The 18,828-nt window shown below is 37.0% G+C and overlaps 1 protein-coding gene across 1 annotated transcript; it reads left to right on the plus strand.

Moving 5' to 3' along the window:
- Positions 1 to 4,431: 4,431 nt before the first annotated feature.
- Positions 4,432 to 4,584, plus strand: LOC118595161 (putative 60S ribosomal protein L39-like 5). The gene has a single exon (XM_036205412.1). It carries the CDS (start codon positions 4,432 to 4,434, stop codon positions 4,582 to 4,584), a length of 153 nt encoding a protein of 50 aa, XP_036061305.1.
- The last annotated feature ends 14,244 nt before the right edge of the window (positions 4,585 to 18,828 follow it).

The following is an 18,828-nucleotide window of genomic DNA, read 5'->3' on the forward strand; positions in this document are numbered from 1 at the left end:
TAAAAAAATAATAAATACTTTCCTTTCCATAAAAAAGAAAATGGAAAATAGGTTTTTAAACATATTTTATAAATTGATTCATTATACAAAACATATTCATTAGCTTTCCCCTGTAGAATTTTTATTTTAATAAGTAATTATATGTTATATATATATATATATATATATATATATATAGATATAGAGAGAGAGAGAGAGAGAGAGAGAGAGAGAAATGTTTTATACAGTGAAGAAAATTAGTCTACTCACAAACTCACCAATTTTTACTTCCATTTACTAATATGGATCCTTGTCTTACACAATGGATGAAAATTAACTTAGAATTAAAGACTAGACCTAAGATCTGAAGCTGGAAAACAACCAGAGAACAAATACAGGAAAGCTTTCCCTCTTTATTTTTATTTATGTGTAAGAGTGTTTTGCCAGCTTGTGTGTCCATGCACTGTGGGTATGTAGTGTCCCTGGAGACCAGAAGAGGGTGGCAGATATCCTGGACCAGGAGTGACCAAATGGCAGTTGTGTGGGCACTGGGAGTTAAAATGGGGTCTTCTGCATGAGCAGCTAGTGCTCGTAACTGTGGGGCTATCTCTCCAAACCTGGGGAAGCGCTCTGTAATGTAGGAGTTGACTATTGCTTTCCAGTATTACACCAAAAGCTTAAGCAACAAAAGTAAAAATACGGAGTGAGGCTACATCCAACCCAAATGTTTCTGCACTGTGGAAAACAAAAAACAAAAACAACAAAAAAAAAAACAGAAACAAAAAACAAAACAAAACAAAAAAACAGGAAGCAAAGTGAAAAGAAATCTCTCTCACTGATTTGACAAATTATTTGCAAACCACATACTTGTTATATGGTTGATATCTTAAACATATAACAGTTCCAAAAGTTCAGTAGAAACAATATACACCTGATTTAAAGGGGGTAATTAAAAAATGGACAAAAGGTCCAAACAGGCCTTTTTTCCAAAAACAAACAATTCTCCAACATGTATATGAAATCATAAAAATGTCATGAATCATGAAAATGTCAATCAGAGTCATACTGCGATGTCATCTCACACCTGGTAAGGTGCCTGTGACTAAAAAGTCAAAGCTAACTATTGTTCATATGGAGAACTGTTGTTGTCGAGCTCTACTAACGAAGTCATGGAAAACACTATGAAAGGTTCTCAACTATTTGCTGTACATTGCAGCAACTTTTCTGATGGATATGTGTTGAAGGAAAGCAGCATTATCACCATATAGGGAAACCTATGCTCCAGCAACTGCTGCAGCATTGCTCAAAATAGTATTGAATCAGTTTAAGAGCCATAGAAATGGGGTATTTTTCCAATAGTATGTTATTTTGCATTTTCTTTGTTGTAGAAACAGGCAATTCTGCCATTGGGACAAAATGAATAAATTTGGAAGTCATTGTACAAATGAAATCCAGCACAGACATAAAAATCTTATCTTTCCAAATGTATTGCTTGTTATCAAACTATCCAACATTTCTTAAATTGTTTTTTCTTTTAAAGTTCATCTTTTTCTAATCTTCCCTTAATTATTGACTACCACCTACATGTTCTATCTTGACATTCATCCTCTACTTGCTTTTCTATTTCTTCTTTGTATTCCCATTCAGCCTGCTTTGTGCCAGGGTAAGTGACTGATGGACAGTGAACTAGTGAGCATTTTTACCTGATGGTTTGAGGTTATGTTATGCACATAGCCAGGCAACACTCAGGAGGAAACTTCGATCTGCTTCTGTCCTGGCAAAGCACCATCGGTCAACCACGTCCCTCCACAGAAGGTCAGAATCCTGCAGTGTCTGTTTCTTGATTCTTTTGTTGACTTTGGTGTTGGTGGTTTCCCTTTGCTCTAGCTCAGGATTACCATTGCATCCTTCTAAGATTTCTCTGAACTATGCTCGCATCCTTGAAAGTCCTCCTTGTAAAGCTTGCTCTAGTCATCCAGGTTGAGTGTGCCATGTATTTTCTACTTTCTGTCATGGCTCTGACTAGAGAGTCCACTTTGGTTTTCTCTTCCTTTATCTCTGGTTCAAAAACATATGAGCTACAATCTGCACACTGAAAAAGTATGTCAGCTTATTCTGTTGTCTCTTCCTACAGTTGCAAAATCTACTCCCACCCTGTTGCAGCCGTAATAGCTATTTCATGTTGGATTCCTAAAGTCAGAACAAACCAAATATTAAGGTGTTTGGGAATTTAAAACATTATTTTTTTCTTATAAAGTTACAGCCTGGATCTGCTATAAAATGGCTATGACGTTTCCATTTTATATTTTGTTTGAAAATAGGTTTTAGTTCTATTATGCAACTTAATACCTGCTTGGGGTTTTATTGGGGAAATACATAGGTTGAGCTTATAAAGCAATTTTATGCAGTATCTGTATTCTGAAAATGCTTAATAACTATCATCTGTTCTTTTCATACAATCCTTTTATGAAAAGATATTTGTTTTGACATGTGAAAACTTTGGGAATTTGACCCTAAGACTCCAGCTTCCTGTCCCACTGATATTGCATGAAGCTGAAACACAGTGAAGTTCTAGAAAATTCCCATCACCCTCTATGCAAGAAGATCCTCCCTCTCTTAGTGCATGGTATTCCCTTTCTTGAAAAGCCCTGAATGTTTCTAATTCACAGTCTACCTAATGTCACACCCAACTGTCAGTTCAAATATCACCTCTTTTAAGAGGCATTTGTTTGTTTCCCTATGTAGATGAAAGGTCTTGCACTTCATCTTGCAGAATCTTAATTCAAATTTTTATCACCACATCATGGTTTAACTTGCTCACAATCACTAGACAGTGAGATCTTCTAAGAACAGCCAAACTTCAGTTTGATTTATGAGCTCCAGGGATGATGCTTGGCACATAGTAAATTTTCAGTAAGTATTTCTGAATAAAAGTATCTTCTCCAAAATGTAGTTTTGTACTGCTCACAATTTGTCATCTACACATCATTTGTAGGTAATATTTAGCTTGCAGCCCTAAGTATCTTATCTTGCTTTGCATATGTTAAGCTATATAACAGTTAGTCAATGTATCACTACATTGGCTGACAGTATCCCAATATGCTGCCCACATCATCTTTGTTTACATTAATACCTGGGAACTGATATAGAAGCTGAATTTACCAAAGAAAACTGACATGCACATGTTCGGAATCTTATTTTAGCATTACCTCTAATAATATACATTGAGAAAATTCTTGCTAACTAAATATTAACATGAATACTCTTATTTGAAGTAAATTAATCAGGAGCACAGAGCAAAATGTACACGCAACAAAAGAAGAAAAATACTTTTGTGTGAGAGATTACATATTTGGGCTTACCTACTTCAAATGTTGTCACCATGGAGTAGTAAAAGAAATTATTTTTAATGTTCAACAAATCCTTTAAATTTAGACTATAATACCCAGTTTAGAATAACTTTTTTTTTGAAAGACAAGTTATTTATCTTGGCAACATGCATAATTTTAATTATTACTTTAAAAACTAACTCATAGTGAGGATTTCATTGACTTTCCAAATAATATTAGTACTGTAAGTGTATACTTGAGTCTATAAACTTAATCTTTAAAGGTTGAGATAAATATCTAAGATTATTACTTAGGAATATTTCAGAGGAATATGTGTCTGGTTTTGAAATTGAAATGAGGGGTGAAATATTTTTAAGATGTCCCTCTGAGGAAATTTAATATTGTATTAGTAGATGCCCTTCTTTTATGCCATTGATTCAACATTTTACTTGTACTTACAGTCTATGGAAATACCATAGAGTACAAAACTAAATCCATAAAAATCTCATGAGAATACTTAGGATACTTTCAATAATACAAAGGTAGGAAAAATTTGTTTTGATCAAGACTCAAAACTTAGAATATATGTGAAATAGAAACAATCTTGACTACATCTTTTTCCAGAAAGTCTCCCTCCTACTCATAATGTGTCTGGCACTGGTCAATTAAGAGAAGAAGTTCTCAGATACTACTTAATTCTCATAACTGAATGAGGTAGTCATTATAGCTATTTTGCACAGAAAGACAGTAATGTATAGGTCCTACAGCTAGGAAACCATCACCAAGGAAACCATTAATGGAGTCAAAGGCTAACAACAGATCTGAGAGGAAATCAATGCAATACAAAGAAAAGGGAGTTATTATCTGTATCATAAAAATAGTTTGTAGAACTTATTAAACAACAAAAGATAGTGAGAAAGAAGCAGGCAGAGACAAAATAAAATGTGTAAATAGGCATTACACAGAATAGGAAATTCAGATGGTGAGTAAATATGAACATTGTATTAGTTACTTGTCTGTTTCTGTGATAAATCACCATGGACAAGGCAACTTATCGAAAGCAGTTTGCCTCTTCTCCTTTCCTCCTCCATCATGCAGAGGACTCCTGGCTTGGCTTCTCACCATGTCTTCTCACAAGACTTTCAGAATCAAGCAATTCCTGGCCAAGAAACAAAAGCAAAATCATCCTATTCCTCAGTGGATTCGTATGAAAACTGGTAACAAAATAAGGTACAACTCCAAGAGAAGACACTGGAGAACAAAGCTGGGTCTGTAAGGATTCATACAATGGCAAGACAGTTTATACTGAATTGTAAGTCATCAAGCAAACCTACCACATGGAGTTCAACATTTTAACCTGAAGACTTGGTCCTGTTTTAAGTTGGGGGAGTAGTTTGTCCAGTAATAAAATGTAGAACCTTCCAAATAAATAAATAAATAGCAGTTTGTTTTGCCTTACAGTTCCAAAGAGCTTGAGTCCGTCATGGCTGGGGCAACACTGCAGCTGGCAGCAGTCACAGCAGCTGGAGCAGTGAGAGCTTACATCCTTTAACACAAGCATGAAGCAGACAGAGTAGATGAGAAGAGGGATGAGGATAAGCTCTCAAAGCCTGTCTCCCCAGATGCACTTCCTTGAGCAAGACATTACCACAGAGCTGCTTAGTTGTTCAGCTAATAAGGATTGAGCTAGTTAATCTAACAATGACATTATACCTCTCCATTCACTAAATATCCACAGTGAGATCCACAGCACTAATAATGCTGACTTATTATTTTGAAACTTTTCTGAATTGAATGTTTGAAAAGTGATTTCAAATTTATTTATAATTAATAAATGTACACTTAGAGATACAAATGCATAGAATATTCAAAAGAAAATTGCTTTCAGAACTGAAAAAAAGATCAGAACTTCATACATGACTCTCACATCTATGTCACCCCCACCCCTTTCTTCTGCTTTCTGCCAAATTCATGAATTTTTCTTCTTTAATAAAGACATATAGTATTTATCTATGTGTATGTGAAAACACTAAAACACTGCCTGTTCAGTCAATGTAAATAATAATTCTGCAATTCCTATGGCAGCTGTTAGCAAAACCATTAGACAAGACACCTGCCAAGGAGAGCTGCAGAGTGGGAATGGAGCCGTCCCAAGAGAGGGAGTGTGTGTTACTCGGCCACGCTGGGCAGGCACAACCACTGGAGCCCTCTGACATCAGACAGGAAGGGTTTAGATTTAGCCCTGCTGCATTTCATACTTTGGCCTGGTATATCCCTCCTCTGTTCCTCATTACTTCCCTTTGGAACGGTAATATATGTTCTGTGCCATTTTATGTGGGAACTATGCAATTTGCATTTTTCTTTTGATTTCTACATGGAGTTATAGTTAAGAGACTGCTGTGCATCTCACAAGTGATTTTGAAATTTTAAACTGTGTTGAGACTGGAAGGATATGGGAACTTTTGAGGTTGGACTGAATGCATTTTGCTCTCTGATATACCCACAAGACCATAGAGACCAGGATGTAGAATGACCCTGTAGCAGGATTCTTAGAGGTACTTGTTAATAAAATCAAACCCGGGGCCAGTTATTGGGGTGAACGCTGGAAGATCAGAGAAGCAGAACAAGCCACAGCTACCTCACCTCACCAGTTCCTCAGCTGATCCTGTTTCCTCAGACTGGATGCCTCTGAGTCCTCATCCAGAGTGGATCTCAACTGAACTGTGCTGCTCCAAAGCCTAAATGCTTAACCAGCCAAATGATTCTAGTTTTCTGGTCTTTATGCCTTATATATCTTTCTACTTTCTGCCATCACCCCTTGGGATTAAAGCCTGGATTTCTGGGATTAAAGGTGTGTGTCACCATGCCTGGCTGTTTCTAATGTGGCCTTGAACTCAGAGATCCAGAGGTATTTCTGTCTCTGGAATGCTAGGATTATAGGCATGTGCGACCACTGCCTATCCTCATGTCTAATATTGTGGCTGTCTTGTTCTGACCCCAAATAAGTTTATTAGCCTGCACAATATTTTTGGGAACACAATACCACATGACTCCCTTGAACTCTGATTTCAGTACTTGGTTCACAGTTGGTGGAATGGTTTGGGAATGATTAGGGGATGTGGTCTTGAGGTGGTGAGTCACAGGGTATGGGCTTTGAGGTCTAAAAAGACTCATGCCATTCCAAGTGACTTTTGTTCTGCTGATGCTTCTGGGTCAAGATGTAACCTCTGAGCTGTTCTTTCCACAATGCATTTTGCTAAGCTACTTTGAATCTTATTGCTCTTTACCCACAAGCCTCAATAAACTCCTTTCTTTCATAAGTTGCCTTGCTAATGGTGTCATATCACAGCAATAGAATAATAATGAGGACAACATCACTTGGGAAAACTAAGATTATACAAAAATGATCAATGAGATTAAAGAACTTTGATAATTTCTATACTTTGGAAAACCAGAGTATAATTTTTAAAATTACTGTCATTAGTGACATTTTTGAGACAATTTAGATAAAAGTCAGAAAGTAAAGTTATAATTATGTAGCACAATTGATATGACAGAATAAAATGTCCTAGATGAGCACCGCAATTTTGGAAAGGTTTAATTTCCAAAACAACTCAATAAGTAACATTTCTTTGGAGTGGATGATGTGATGAATGAGAATTTTCTTAAGTTAATGAAAAATAAATAAAAAAAAAACAAAGAGAATGAGATGTGACAAGGTCAAGGGCAAATACAAGGAAGGACACTGCCCTAGAAGCACCCTGCTATGACAGAGAACACCAGAGGAACAAAATTGTCAGTAAGTAATTATTAAAGATAGATTTGTTAATTAATACTTTTAAAAATGAAGGTCATGTAATAATTTCAAGCTCTCTACAATGAATATTAAATTCAATAAAAAAAACCTTAATTTTCAAAATGCTAATTCCTAAATAAATGCAAAACTCACAAAGAAGACCCTCAGGCATAATGTGAAATTTACAGCTGTAAAATTTAATTTACATGAAAGTATCCTCATGCCTCCTTCAGAAACAATTTGGTCCAAAAAAAGTACAAGGCAGCCCAAACATTCATGAAAAAACACATGAAGTTAAGCAAGAATCACTGGCAGCTGCAATCATTTATTTTTTAAACTCCAGCTCATGCTATGGCATGCCTGCTAGATACAAGGTAGAATAATAAAAGGCAAAAAAAAAAAAAGTTGATGAAAGAAACAGCCAGAAGACTGTTAACACCTTTTCAAACCCACTATTCATATGCCCTTGAATTTTACATTAGAATTATATCAATGGGAGTTAATTTTATGCCATTAAATTTCCCAAATATTCCCTTTGGTGTAGCTATGTCACCCAATAAAACACAAAAGAGAATTTTTAAGTTTTAATTAATGATAGAAATGAAAGGACTCCAATTTCATCACACATTTGCAAAAATACTATAATATTAAAGTGTGACTATCGAATTTAGAGTCTTTTAAATTTTCCTTACTAATTGTTAACTGAAGAGCAGGGTACAGAGCTCAGTGATTACATGGTTGGCATGCATTGAAATCCTAGCTTAGATGCTCTGAACCTTTAAAAAATAATTATTGCCTTTTACTATGCTTTAGGTCTACAGTTAGGTAGCTAAATTGGATAAGCAACTGTCTAACTTTCAAGTTTATTTTTAATCTTGATTCTTTTTCAATATAATGTTTTTATTTGTTCTTTGAGAATTTCATTCATGCATGCAGTGTACTTTGATTCTATTCACTCCAACTTTCCAATGACAACACCTCCTATACTCTATACATTTTCCTCATTATTTTTCTTTAATGTCTGTTAAGGGAATCAGCTGTTTGTTAAGATACAGACAGCTGTACATTGGAGAAGTTCTCTTTTGGATAGGTTGGCCAACATGTTCATTGGCCTCATCTGTCTGAAGAATTTTAAATGATTTTCTCTGGAACATCTTTAAACATTCTAATGCTGTAAAATAATCCTTCTGTACATTGTGAGGATGTATTGGTCTCATTGTTAATAAAGAGCTGACTCTCCAATAACTAGATAGGTAGAGGTTAGGCAGCACTTGCAGACAAAAAGAGAGCATGAGTAAAAAAATGGGTAGTCAGGAGGAGTCACCAGCCAGATGCAGAGGAAGAAAATGAACATGCTATGCTGAAACAAAAGGTACAGTCATGTGGTAAAATGCAGAGATGAAATATGGGTTAATTTAAGTTGTAAGAGCTAGTTAGTAACAAGCCTAAGCTATTGGCCAAACATTTATAATTAATACTAAGTCTTCATGTGGTTATTTTGGAAGCCAGCTGGTAGGACAGAACTGACTGGTGAGGCAGAAAGCTCCACCTACAAATGACATCCAATGTGGAGCTTGAACCTACAACCCTGAGATTAAGAATCTTATGATTTAAGTGGATTGGACATTGTGAATATATTTCTTACTTGATAATTGCTGTTATTTTTGTACTTTCATTTTTGTTAAGGTTAATACCTTTCCTTTCTATTTAGATAGTACCTGATAATCATTCTTATTGTGTTAAGATTAAACTGAATTAGTGGACAAAAATCTAAATATATAATACAATAACTAAGTTTATGAGACAAGAAAAGTCATAACAAGGTAAGCATACTAGAAAGTATGTTTGCAATAACCATAGTGTAGCTTAATTCCAATAAAGCATCTGGTCTACATCCAGAAGATTCCAAAACCAATGGATACTCTGAGTAACATTTAGCCCTAATAAACATGAACCCAACTATTTATTATTAATAAACTAAAACATTTATACAAAAAAGTATTGGAGAAAGAAACTTTTCCTAAGAGCTTTGAGAAAGTATCATAAGGGAAAGATAAAAGATAAATTTTAAGCACAAATAAGCAAAGATTAAACCTTGTGCCTTTTGCATAATGAGTTAACTAGAAACTACCTAAGAGAACTTTAGCTAGAAACTCTGAAACCAAATGAGCTACCTAAGAGCAATTTTAAGAATGTTTAAGAATGCACCCATCTATGTAGCAAAATAGTGGGATGACTTTTAGGTAGAGGTGAAAAACCTAATGAGTTTGGTGATAGCTGGTTACCCAGTAATGAATTTTAGTTCAACTTTAAGTTTACCACAAGAGCATAAATCTAAATGTAAACTTAAAACATAACCTAAAGAGGAACAGGTCTTTTAGAATGGAAGCAACTTTTAATAGTGAATAAGCCCCATACATTAAAACCATTGTTGGCTTAAAAGCAGCCACCAATAAAGCAAGCATTCAAGTTCAACATTTAAAACATAATAACACCTAAAATCCATAGGGAAGTTCCCATAACTAAAATTGGGTTAATTTATTAGCATATAGATGAGGAGCTGTTAATATGAGTATCAAGAAATTTATTCTCCATGCACAAGCCTATAACAATTTAGATAACCATTTTTAGTTAACAACTGTATAGGTAATTACTCTACCTATAAAATATACATACATAAGTTAAAATAATGTTAACATTAAAAATTTCTTTTTTATCTGAAGTTCCTGTTCATAGACTACTGGCAATGAGAGAAAGACTGGTCTAACCTAGTCTGGTGATCAGATGGCCAAACACCCTAGCTATCGTGCTGGAACTCTCATGCAATAACTGATGGAAGTGGATGCAGAGATCCTCAGCCAGGCCTCAGGTGGAGTTCCAGGAGTCCAATTGTCAAGAAAGAGGAGGGACTGTAAGAGTGTGAATTGTTGAGACCAAGATTGGAAAAGCACAGGGACAAATAGCCAAATGAATGGAAACACATGAATTATGAACCAAAAGCTGTGGAGCCCCCAACTGGATCAGGCCCTCTGGATAAGTGAGACAAATGAATAGTTTGAACTGTTTGGGAGGCACCCAGACAGTGGAACCTATACCAGTCCTTAGTGCATGAGCTGGCTGTTTGGAACCTTGGGCTTACACAGGGACACTTTGCTCAGCCTAGAAGGAGGGGACTGTACCTGCCTGTACTGAATCTACCAGGTTGAGTGAATCCCCAGGGGAATCTTCGCCCTGGAGGAGATGGGAATGGAGGGGAGGGTCTAGGGGGGAGGTGGGGATGTTTGCAGGAGGGGAGAGGACAGGGGAACCCATGGCTGATATGTAAAATTAAAACACAAATATAATAAAAAATAAAATAAAATAAATTTCTTTTTTAAATAGACAAAAAGAAGAAAATGTTATGGAATCATCTTTTTGTATACTATGAAGATGCGTCTGTAACAAGGTGCCTTCTGATTAGTCTAATAAAAGGGTAAATGGCCAAGAGCCAGGGGTTAGGCTGGATTTGCAGACAAAGAAAAGAGAGCATGGGGAATGAGAAAGGGGGTCAACAACCAGACACAGAGAAAGCAGGAGGTGAACATGTCATGCTGAAGAATTCATGGTGTACATTGAAGAGTTTACCTTCAAAATGCTGTGGATATCGCTCTGTGTAAATAAAGTTCTGATTGGCCAGTGGCCAGGCAGGAAGTATAGGCGGGACAAGAGAGAAGAGGATTCTGGGAAGTAGAAGGCTGGAAAGAGACACCGCCAGCTGCCGCCATGAGAAGCAACATGTAAAGACACTGGTAAGCCACGAGCCATGTGGCAAAGTATAGATAAGCAGAAATGGGTTAATTTAAGATAAAAAAGTAGATAACAAGAAGCCTGCCACAGCCATACAGTTTCTAAACAATGTAAGTTTCTGTGTGCTTTTTTGGTTGGGTCTGAGCGACTGTGGGACTGGCAGGTAAGAGAGATTTGTCCTGACTGGGCCAGGCAGGAAAACTCCAACTACATCAAAACATTCTTTTCTCTTTTAAAGATACAAGTAGTTTTCCATCATGAAGGACTAAAATATGCAACATTCTATTTACCACTGCCACACCAAAACCTTTATCAAGATTTGCAAAGTTTTCAAAAAATTTCCTCTGGAAGCACTCATACTTTCTTTCCCTTACTTTCTATTAACAAATCTTTCACACAAAATGCTTTGTTTTTTAGTTTTATATATTCATTAAATCTCTCCCTAATACTAATTTTCCTATGAACCATCCTACAAATTGTCTAAAATTATGTATTTCATTTAAAAAAAAACACTACCATTATTCCTTATTCATATAAAACAACGCAGCCAAAGACTGTGTTAGCTTGTCCTCTTCAAATGAGTCTTTCAATTCATCACTTTTCCCTGATAATATCAGTCTGTAATTATCATTTCAGAATGTCTTGTGTATACTATATTTCAAGCTACTTACTTTGTTATTTTTTACAACCTCTGATGTTCTGGTAGCATTATGAAGTTTAACAGTTTTAAACAATCTCATTACCAAAGTATTCTTATCTAGCTCCCTCCACTGTGAATGAAGTCCCGTTAGTAAGATATACCCCATCACATTAATGATTATTCTACTTATTTAGTGATTGAAATATAAATATATGTGATTTAATCATCACATGTGTATGAATTAGTTTATAAAATGATATGTCTATTATATATGATATATACATTGTCTGTATTGTACAAGTAAGTTTTAAGCTATTAAGAAAAGAACTATATACATAGGTTTTGTATAACTCTCATGAGTTTTAGAACAGACCTGTAACTGGTTAATCTTCAATGTAAGCCATTTAATGTCAATGCTTTAAAATGAATAAAATGTAGAGATAATAGCCTATTAGGATATAAAGCTGATACATTTGCAAGAATAATGATCCCCTGAATAACCATTAAAGATAATGCAAGAATATGCAAGAAGAAAAGATCTAAGAATTGCTAGCCATGTACATCTTAAGCTCAGAGAAAACAGTTCATAGCAGAAAGTTCATTGTTGTTTATCTTTAATATACTGATTAATTTTGGCTGGTTGAACTTGAGAATTTCTTTCTGTGTGACTGAAAAAAAGTGTGATTTTCTTCATGCATTAAATTAACTTATAAAGAAAACTTATAAAGGAAAAAGACTGGCAATTGTCTTGTTTTCTAAATCAGTAAAAGCCCTAAATATCTATCCACTGAGCAATACTCCACTGTCTAATATTTAGCCCGTGGTGTAAATGTTACACATTGAGTATTACTCCAATGTTTAAAAAAAAAACAAAAAAAACACCATGAAATTTGCAGACAAATGGATGGAACTAGGAAAAAAATCATCTTGAGGCAGTAACCCAGACCCACGGATACAAACATGTCGTGTACTCACTTATAAATAGATATTAGCTGATAAGTAAATGATAATTGTGCTACAATCCATGAACCCAGAAAGGCTAATAACATGGAGGTCTCTAAGGATGATGCATGGATCTCCCTGGGAAGAGGAAATAGAATAGATTTTGTGGGTGGGCTGGGGGTAAGTGTGGGGAATAGGAGGGGTCAGATTTGGGGGGATGGATGTAGGGAGAGAGTACAGACAAAGATGCCTGGAATTGGAGGCCATTTAGGGAGCAATGTAGGGACCTAGTGCAGTAGAAACCCCCAGAATTCTATGCAGGTGGCACTAGCAAAGACTCCTAGTGATGGAGGATACTTTGACTAACTGGCCATTTTCTGTAATCAGGCAACTCTCAGTGCTGGGAATGGGATACTAACACAGCCACAAAACCTTCAACCTACACTCTATCTTTTCTGCAGGATATTTGGGGCCAATGGAGGCATAGGACCTGTGGGAATGGCCAAGCAAGGACTGGTCTAATTTGAGGCTCACACCATGAAAGACAGCAAATGCCTGACATGACCTAGATAACCAGGACCCTGAGGCTGGATAGGTCAATGTCTAGCCCAATAGTAGTCAGAAAGGAGTCCTCCAGCAGTTGATGGGAACAGAGATAGAGACACACAGCCAAACATTAGCCAGAGAGAGGGAGAGAGCCCAAATCTCCATGTGGTCCCTCTCCTCAGAACCCTGGGAAACCCATAGAAGAGTGGAAAGAATTGTAGGAGCAAAAGGAGTGGGAGACACCAGGCAAACGTGGCACACAGAACTAACTAAGCAGGACCCTAGGGACTCACAAAGAATAAAGAGGCAATCACGGAGCCTTCATGGGTCTGCTCTTGGTCCTCTGCAAATATGTTATGGTTGTTATCTTGGTGCTTTGGTGAGAATGCTGACAGGGGAAGTGGGGGTGTCTCTGACTCTTTGGCCTGCATTTTATTCCTACTGGGTTACTTTGCCTATCTCTGATATGAGGGTTTTTGACTAGTCTTATTGTAACTTGTTATGTCTCCATAGGTTGATATCCATGACAGGCCTGCTCTTTTCTGAAGGGAAATGGAGGTGGAGGAGTGGATCTGGGAGATGGGGGAGGAGGCTGGGAGGTGTGGAGGGAAGAGAGACTCTGTTAGGGTTGGGATACATGAGAGAAGAATTTGGAAAAAAAAAAAAGAGTATTCACTGAAAGAGAAGGTTGTGTTTAGCTGGCCTACTACTTCTGGTGTAATTTTGAAACACATATGTGTGACTACTGAAACCAATATGGAATATGTGTTACCATAAACTAGAACTGTGTAAAATACTTGGATAATAACATATACAACACTGAGGCATAGCAATATATTGTGCTAAATGGAAGGGAAAAAATTGAGCTCTGCTTATTGGGTTATATTTTATCAAATATTTCCCAAACTGGTGCAGATAGCATAGACTAAGCATCTCTCATGTTGTATGTTGATAGGGTCTCTTACCTTAGTCTTTCCACAGTCACCATTGTAGAAATAACGTGATACATTTTGAAAGCTTCCTTGTTCACTGCTCAGGGTATAATAGAGAGTGCTTCCTCTTAATGTATTCTTTTAAAGCAAGATTATTAAAACAATGGTGCACCTCAGATGTGTCCAACATGGCCACCTTGTCTGGGAAATCTACCCTGCACTGGAAATGTTTTGTAACAATTATTTGGAGTGATTATTCATCATAGTTGTTAAGTCAGGACCAAAATGATTTTTAGCAAAAGGAGTCATATATATATATATATATATATATATATATATATATATATATATATATATACATATATATATAGTGGTGGTGGTGTGTAGTAGCCTGTTACAGAAGTTATTTATGGGACTAGAAATGTTCCCTGATTTCTAGGTGAAGGCTGTCATGACATTAGGCCACCTATAGGGCATTTCTAAGAATGGGACTTGGTTTAATAATTATTTTGGCTTTCAGACATTTCTACCAACACTTGTTACTGCAAGTTTATTTAGTAATGGTGTCCTGGCATATCAGTTAGAGCAAAGAATGAAACCCAGGTACTGGAAAGAAGATGAACAATTTTACCTGTCATGCTAGTACTGCAAGATGCCTCAAAGGTCATCTGTTGTCTCTGAATTGTGGGCTTCACTAGTGAAATCTGAGGGGCTTCACTCTTTATGTAAAGCTGTCATTGAATCTAAGGTCCCATGTTAGTATCCGAGTATTATCCCTTACAATGCTCTCCATCTTTGCAAGGAGGAAAAACCCTTTTGCTTAGAAACTGAGTGTGGTTATTTTTCCAGCATTGTGGCTTCCAACAATGTATTAAACATTGCCCCTTAGAATCCTCTTTTTTAGGGCAGGACCCCCCATCCCAACCCGGAAGGTTCCCCCTCTCCAAGACCCTCCAGTGAACCCTACAACCTAAATGTCCTGTCCCCAAACCCATCTGCCTGAGACCCCAGCCACTTCCAGAGACTCAGAAACCAGCCCCCAGCTTCCATCCTGCCCTGGAACTCCCATCTGGACCAGAGGTAAGTACCTGGGGTTATAATCAGAGAGGTACCTGCCTCTAGGTCCCACCCCTGGACACCAGCCATCCCAGGAAGACCTGCCCAACTTGGCCCCAGTTTCAGGCCATTTGGTGGGCCCTGCTGAAAGGCTGCCCTTTTCCAAGACTGCAGGGAGACACTGCAATCTCCACACCCTGCCCCCACACCCATCTGCCTGAGACCCCAGTCACTTCCTGAGACGCAGAGACCAGCACCCAGCTATCATCCACCCAGGAACTCCCATCTGGTTCAGAGCTTCCATCCTGCCCTGGAACTGCCATCTGGACAAGAGAGAGGCTCTCTAAATCTATCAGCTCTGTCTGGACCAAGCACACTGATAAGACCAAGAAATAATCCACAAGGGGATGGGCAGACATCAAAGAAGAAGTACATACAACAAAATAAAGAGCAATACAGCATCACCAGAACCTAGCCCTTCTCCAACAGCTAGACCTGAACATCACTGAATGGAAGAAGCAGAACGAAACAACCTTATAAGTAACATCATGAAGAGGCTAGAGCCTTATATAGAAGAAATCAAAAATAAAGTGGAGGAACAGACAAAAATATTGGGAAGAACACTATAAAAAAACTAAAGGAAAGGACAAATAAAGCATATGAAAACAATAAGTCCCTGAAAGAAAATCATGAAAAAGCAACGAAACAGATGAGGGAAACAGTCCAAGACCTGAAGAGGGAAATAGAAAAAATGAAGAAGACATTAGCAGAAGGAATACTGGAAATAAAAAAGCTGAGTAAATGAAAAGGAACTTCAGATGTAAGTATAACCAACAGGCTGCAAGAGATGGAAGAGAGCATCTCTGGTGTTGAAGATACCTTAGAAGAAATAGATTTATCAGTCAAAGAAAACACTAAAACTAACGAAGGCATGACCCAAAATGTCCAAGAAGTTTGGGACACCATGAAAAGACCAAACCTACAAAAAATAGGGATAGGTGAAGGAGAAGAATACCAACACAAAGGCACAGAAAATACATTTAACAAGATCATAGAAGCAAACATTCCCAACTTAAAGAAGGAAATGCCTATGAAGATACAAGAAGCCTATAGAACACCAAACAGACTAGACCCCCCCAAAAAGTCCCCTTGCCACATACTAAATAAACAACTAAATGTACAGATTAAAGAAAGAATATTAAGGGCAGCAAAGGAAAAAGGCCAAGTGAGCTGTAAAGGCAAACCCATCAGAATAACACCTGATTTCTCAATGGAGACTTTGAAAGCCAGAAGGACCTGGACAGATATAATGCAGACACTAAGAGACCGTGGATGCGAACCTAGACTACTATACCCAGCAAAACTTTCAGTCACCATAGATGGAGTGAACAAGACCTTCCATGACGAAACCAGATTTAAACAATGCTTATCTACAAAACCAGCCCTATAGAAAGCACTAGAAGGAAAATTCCAACCTAAGGAAGCCAGACACACCCTCAAAAACACAGGCAATAGATAACACCACAGCAGTAAACCTCAAAGAAGAGAAGTAAACACACACTACCAGCAAAAAATAAAAATATTATCAGGAATGAACAATTACTGGTCATTAATATTCCTTAATATCAATGGACTTAATTCACCTATAAAAAGACGCAGGCTAACAGAACGGATACAAAGAGAGGACCCATTTTTCTGTTGCATACAAGAAACACAACTCAAACTCAAAGATAGATGCCTCCTAAGAATAAAAGGCTGGGAAAAGACTTTCCAATCAAATGGTCTTAAGAAGCAAGCTGGTGTAGCCATCCTAATATTCAGCAAAATAGACTTCAAACTAAAATCAATCAAAAGAGATGATGAAGGACATTACATACTCATTGTAGGAAAGATCCACCAAGATGAAGTCTCAATTCTGAACATTTATGCCCCAAACACAAGGGCACCCTCATATGTAAAAGAACATTACTAAAGCTTAGATCACATATAAAACCCCACACATTAATAGTGGGAGACTTCAACACCCCACTTTCACCTCTGGACAGATCTGCCAAATTGAAACTTAAAAGAGAAATAATGGACTTAACTGATGTTATGACTCAAATGGACTTAATCCTATCTACAGAACATTCCACCCAAACAAAAAAGAATATACTTCCTTCTCAGCACACCATGGAACCTTCTCTAAAATCGACCACATACTTGGCCACAAAAGCAAATCTCAACAGATACAAAACAATTGGAATAAGCTCCTGTATTCTATCAGACCACCAATGGTTTAAAGTTAGATGTCAACAACACAAAAAACTACAGAAAAACTACAATCTCATGGAAACTGAATAATGCTCAACTGAATCACCAATGGGTTAAGGAGGAAATAAAGAAAGAAATTAAAGGCTTCCTAGAGGTCAATGAAAATGAATACACTACATACCCAAACTTATGGGACACTATGAAAGCAGTGCTAAGAGGGAAATTCATAGCAATAAATGCCCACAAAAAGAAGTTGGAGAAATCTCACACAAGTGACTTGACAGCACACCTGAAAGCTCTTGAACAGGAAGAAGCAAAGTCTCCCAGGAAGAACAGATGCCAGGAAATTATCAAATTGAGAGCTGAAATCAATAAAATAGAAATAAAAAGAACAATACAAAAAATTAATGAAACAAAGAGTTGGTTCTTTGAGAAGATCAACAAGATAGACAAGCCCTTATCCAAACTAACCAAAAGACAGAGACAGAGCATCCAAATTAACAAAATCAGAAATGAAAAGGGGGACATAACAACAGACAATGAGGAAATCCAGAGAATCATCAGGTCATACTTCAAAAACCTCTACTCCACAAAACTGGAAAATCTAAAAGAAATGGATAATTTTCTGGATAGGTACTACATACCTAAGTTAAATCAAGACCAGATAAACCATCTAAATAGTCCAATAACCCCTAAGGAAATACAATCAGTCATTAAAAGTCTCCCAACCAAAAAAAGCCCAGGACCAGATGGTTTCACTGCAGAATTCTACTAGATCTTCAAAGAAAAATTAATACCAATACTCTTTAAATTGTTACACACGATAGAAGCAGAAGGAATATTACCAAACTCCTTCTTTGAGGCTAAAATTACCCTGATTCCTAAACCAAACAAAGATGCAACAAAGAAAGAGAACTACAGACCGATCTCCCTCATGAACATTGATGCAAAAATACTCAATAAAATTCTGGCAAAAAGACTCCAAGAACACATCAAAACAATTATCCACCATTATTAAGTAGGCCTCATCCCAGGGATGCAAGGGTGGTTCAACATATGAAAGTCATGGATAGGCAGGATTAACATAGTAAAAATGGCGATCTTATCAAAAGGAATCTAAAGATTCAACTCAATCCTCATCAAATTACCAACACAATTCCTCACAGACCTGGAAAGAATAATACTCAACTTCATATGGAAAAACAAAAAACCCAGTACAACCAAAAGAATCCTGTACAATAAAACAACCTCTGGATGCATCATGATCCACGACCTCAAGCTCTACTATAGAGCTACAGTAATAAAAACAGCTTGGTACTGGCATAAAAACCGACATGTGGACCAATTGAATCAAATTGAAGACCCTGACATTAACCCGCACACCTATGAACATAAAATTTTTGACAAAGAAGCCAAAAATGTACAATGGAAAAAAGAAAGCATCTTCAACAAATGGTGTTGGCATAACTGGATGTCAATGTGTAGAAGGCTGCAAATAGATCCATATCCGTCAAAATGCTCAAAACTTAAGACCAAGTGGATCAAAGACCTCAACATAAATCCAGTTAC

Source organism: Onychomys torridus, chromosome 14 (genome assembly GCF_903995425.1).
Source record: "Onychomys torridus chromosome 14, mOncTor1.1, whole genome shotgun sequence".
Classification (NCBI taxonomy): Eukaryota; Metazoa; Chordata; class Mammalia; order Rodentia; family Cricetidae; genus Onychomys; species Onychomys torridus.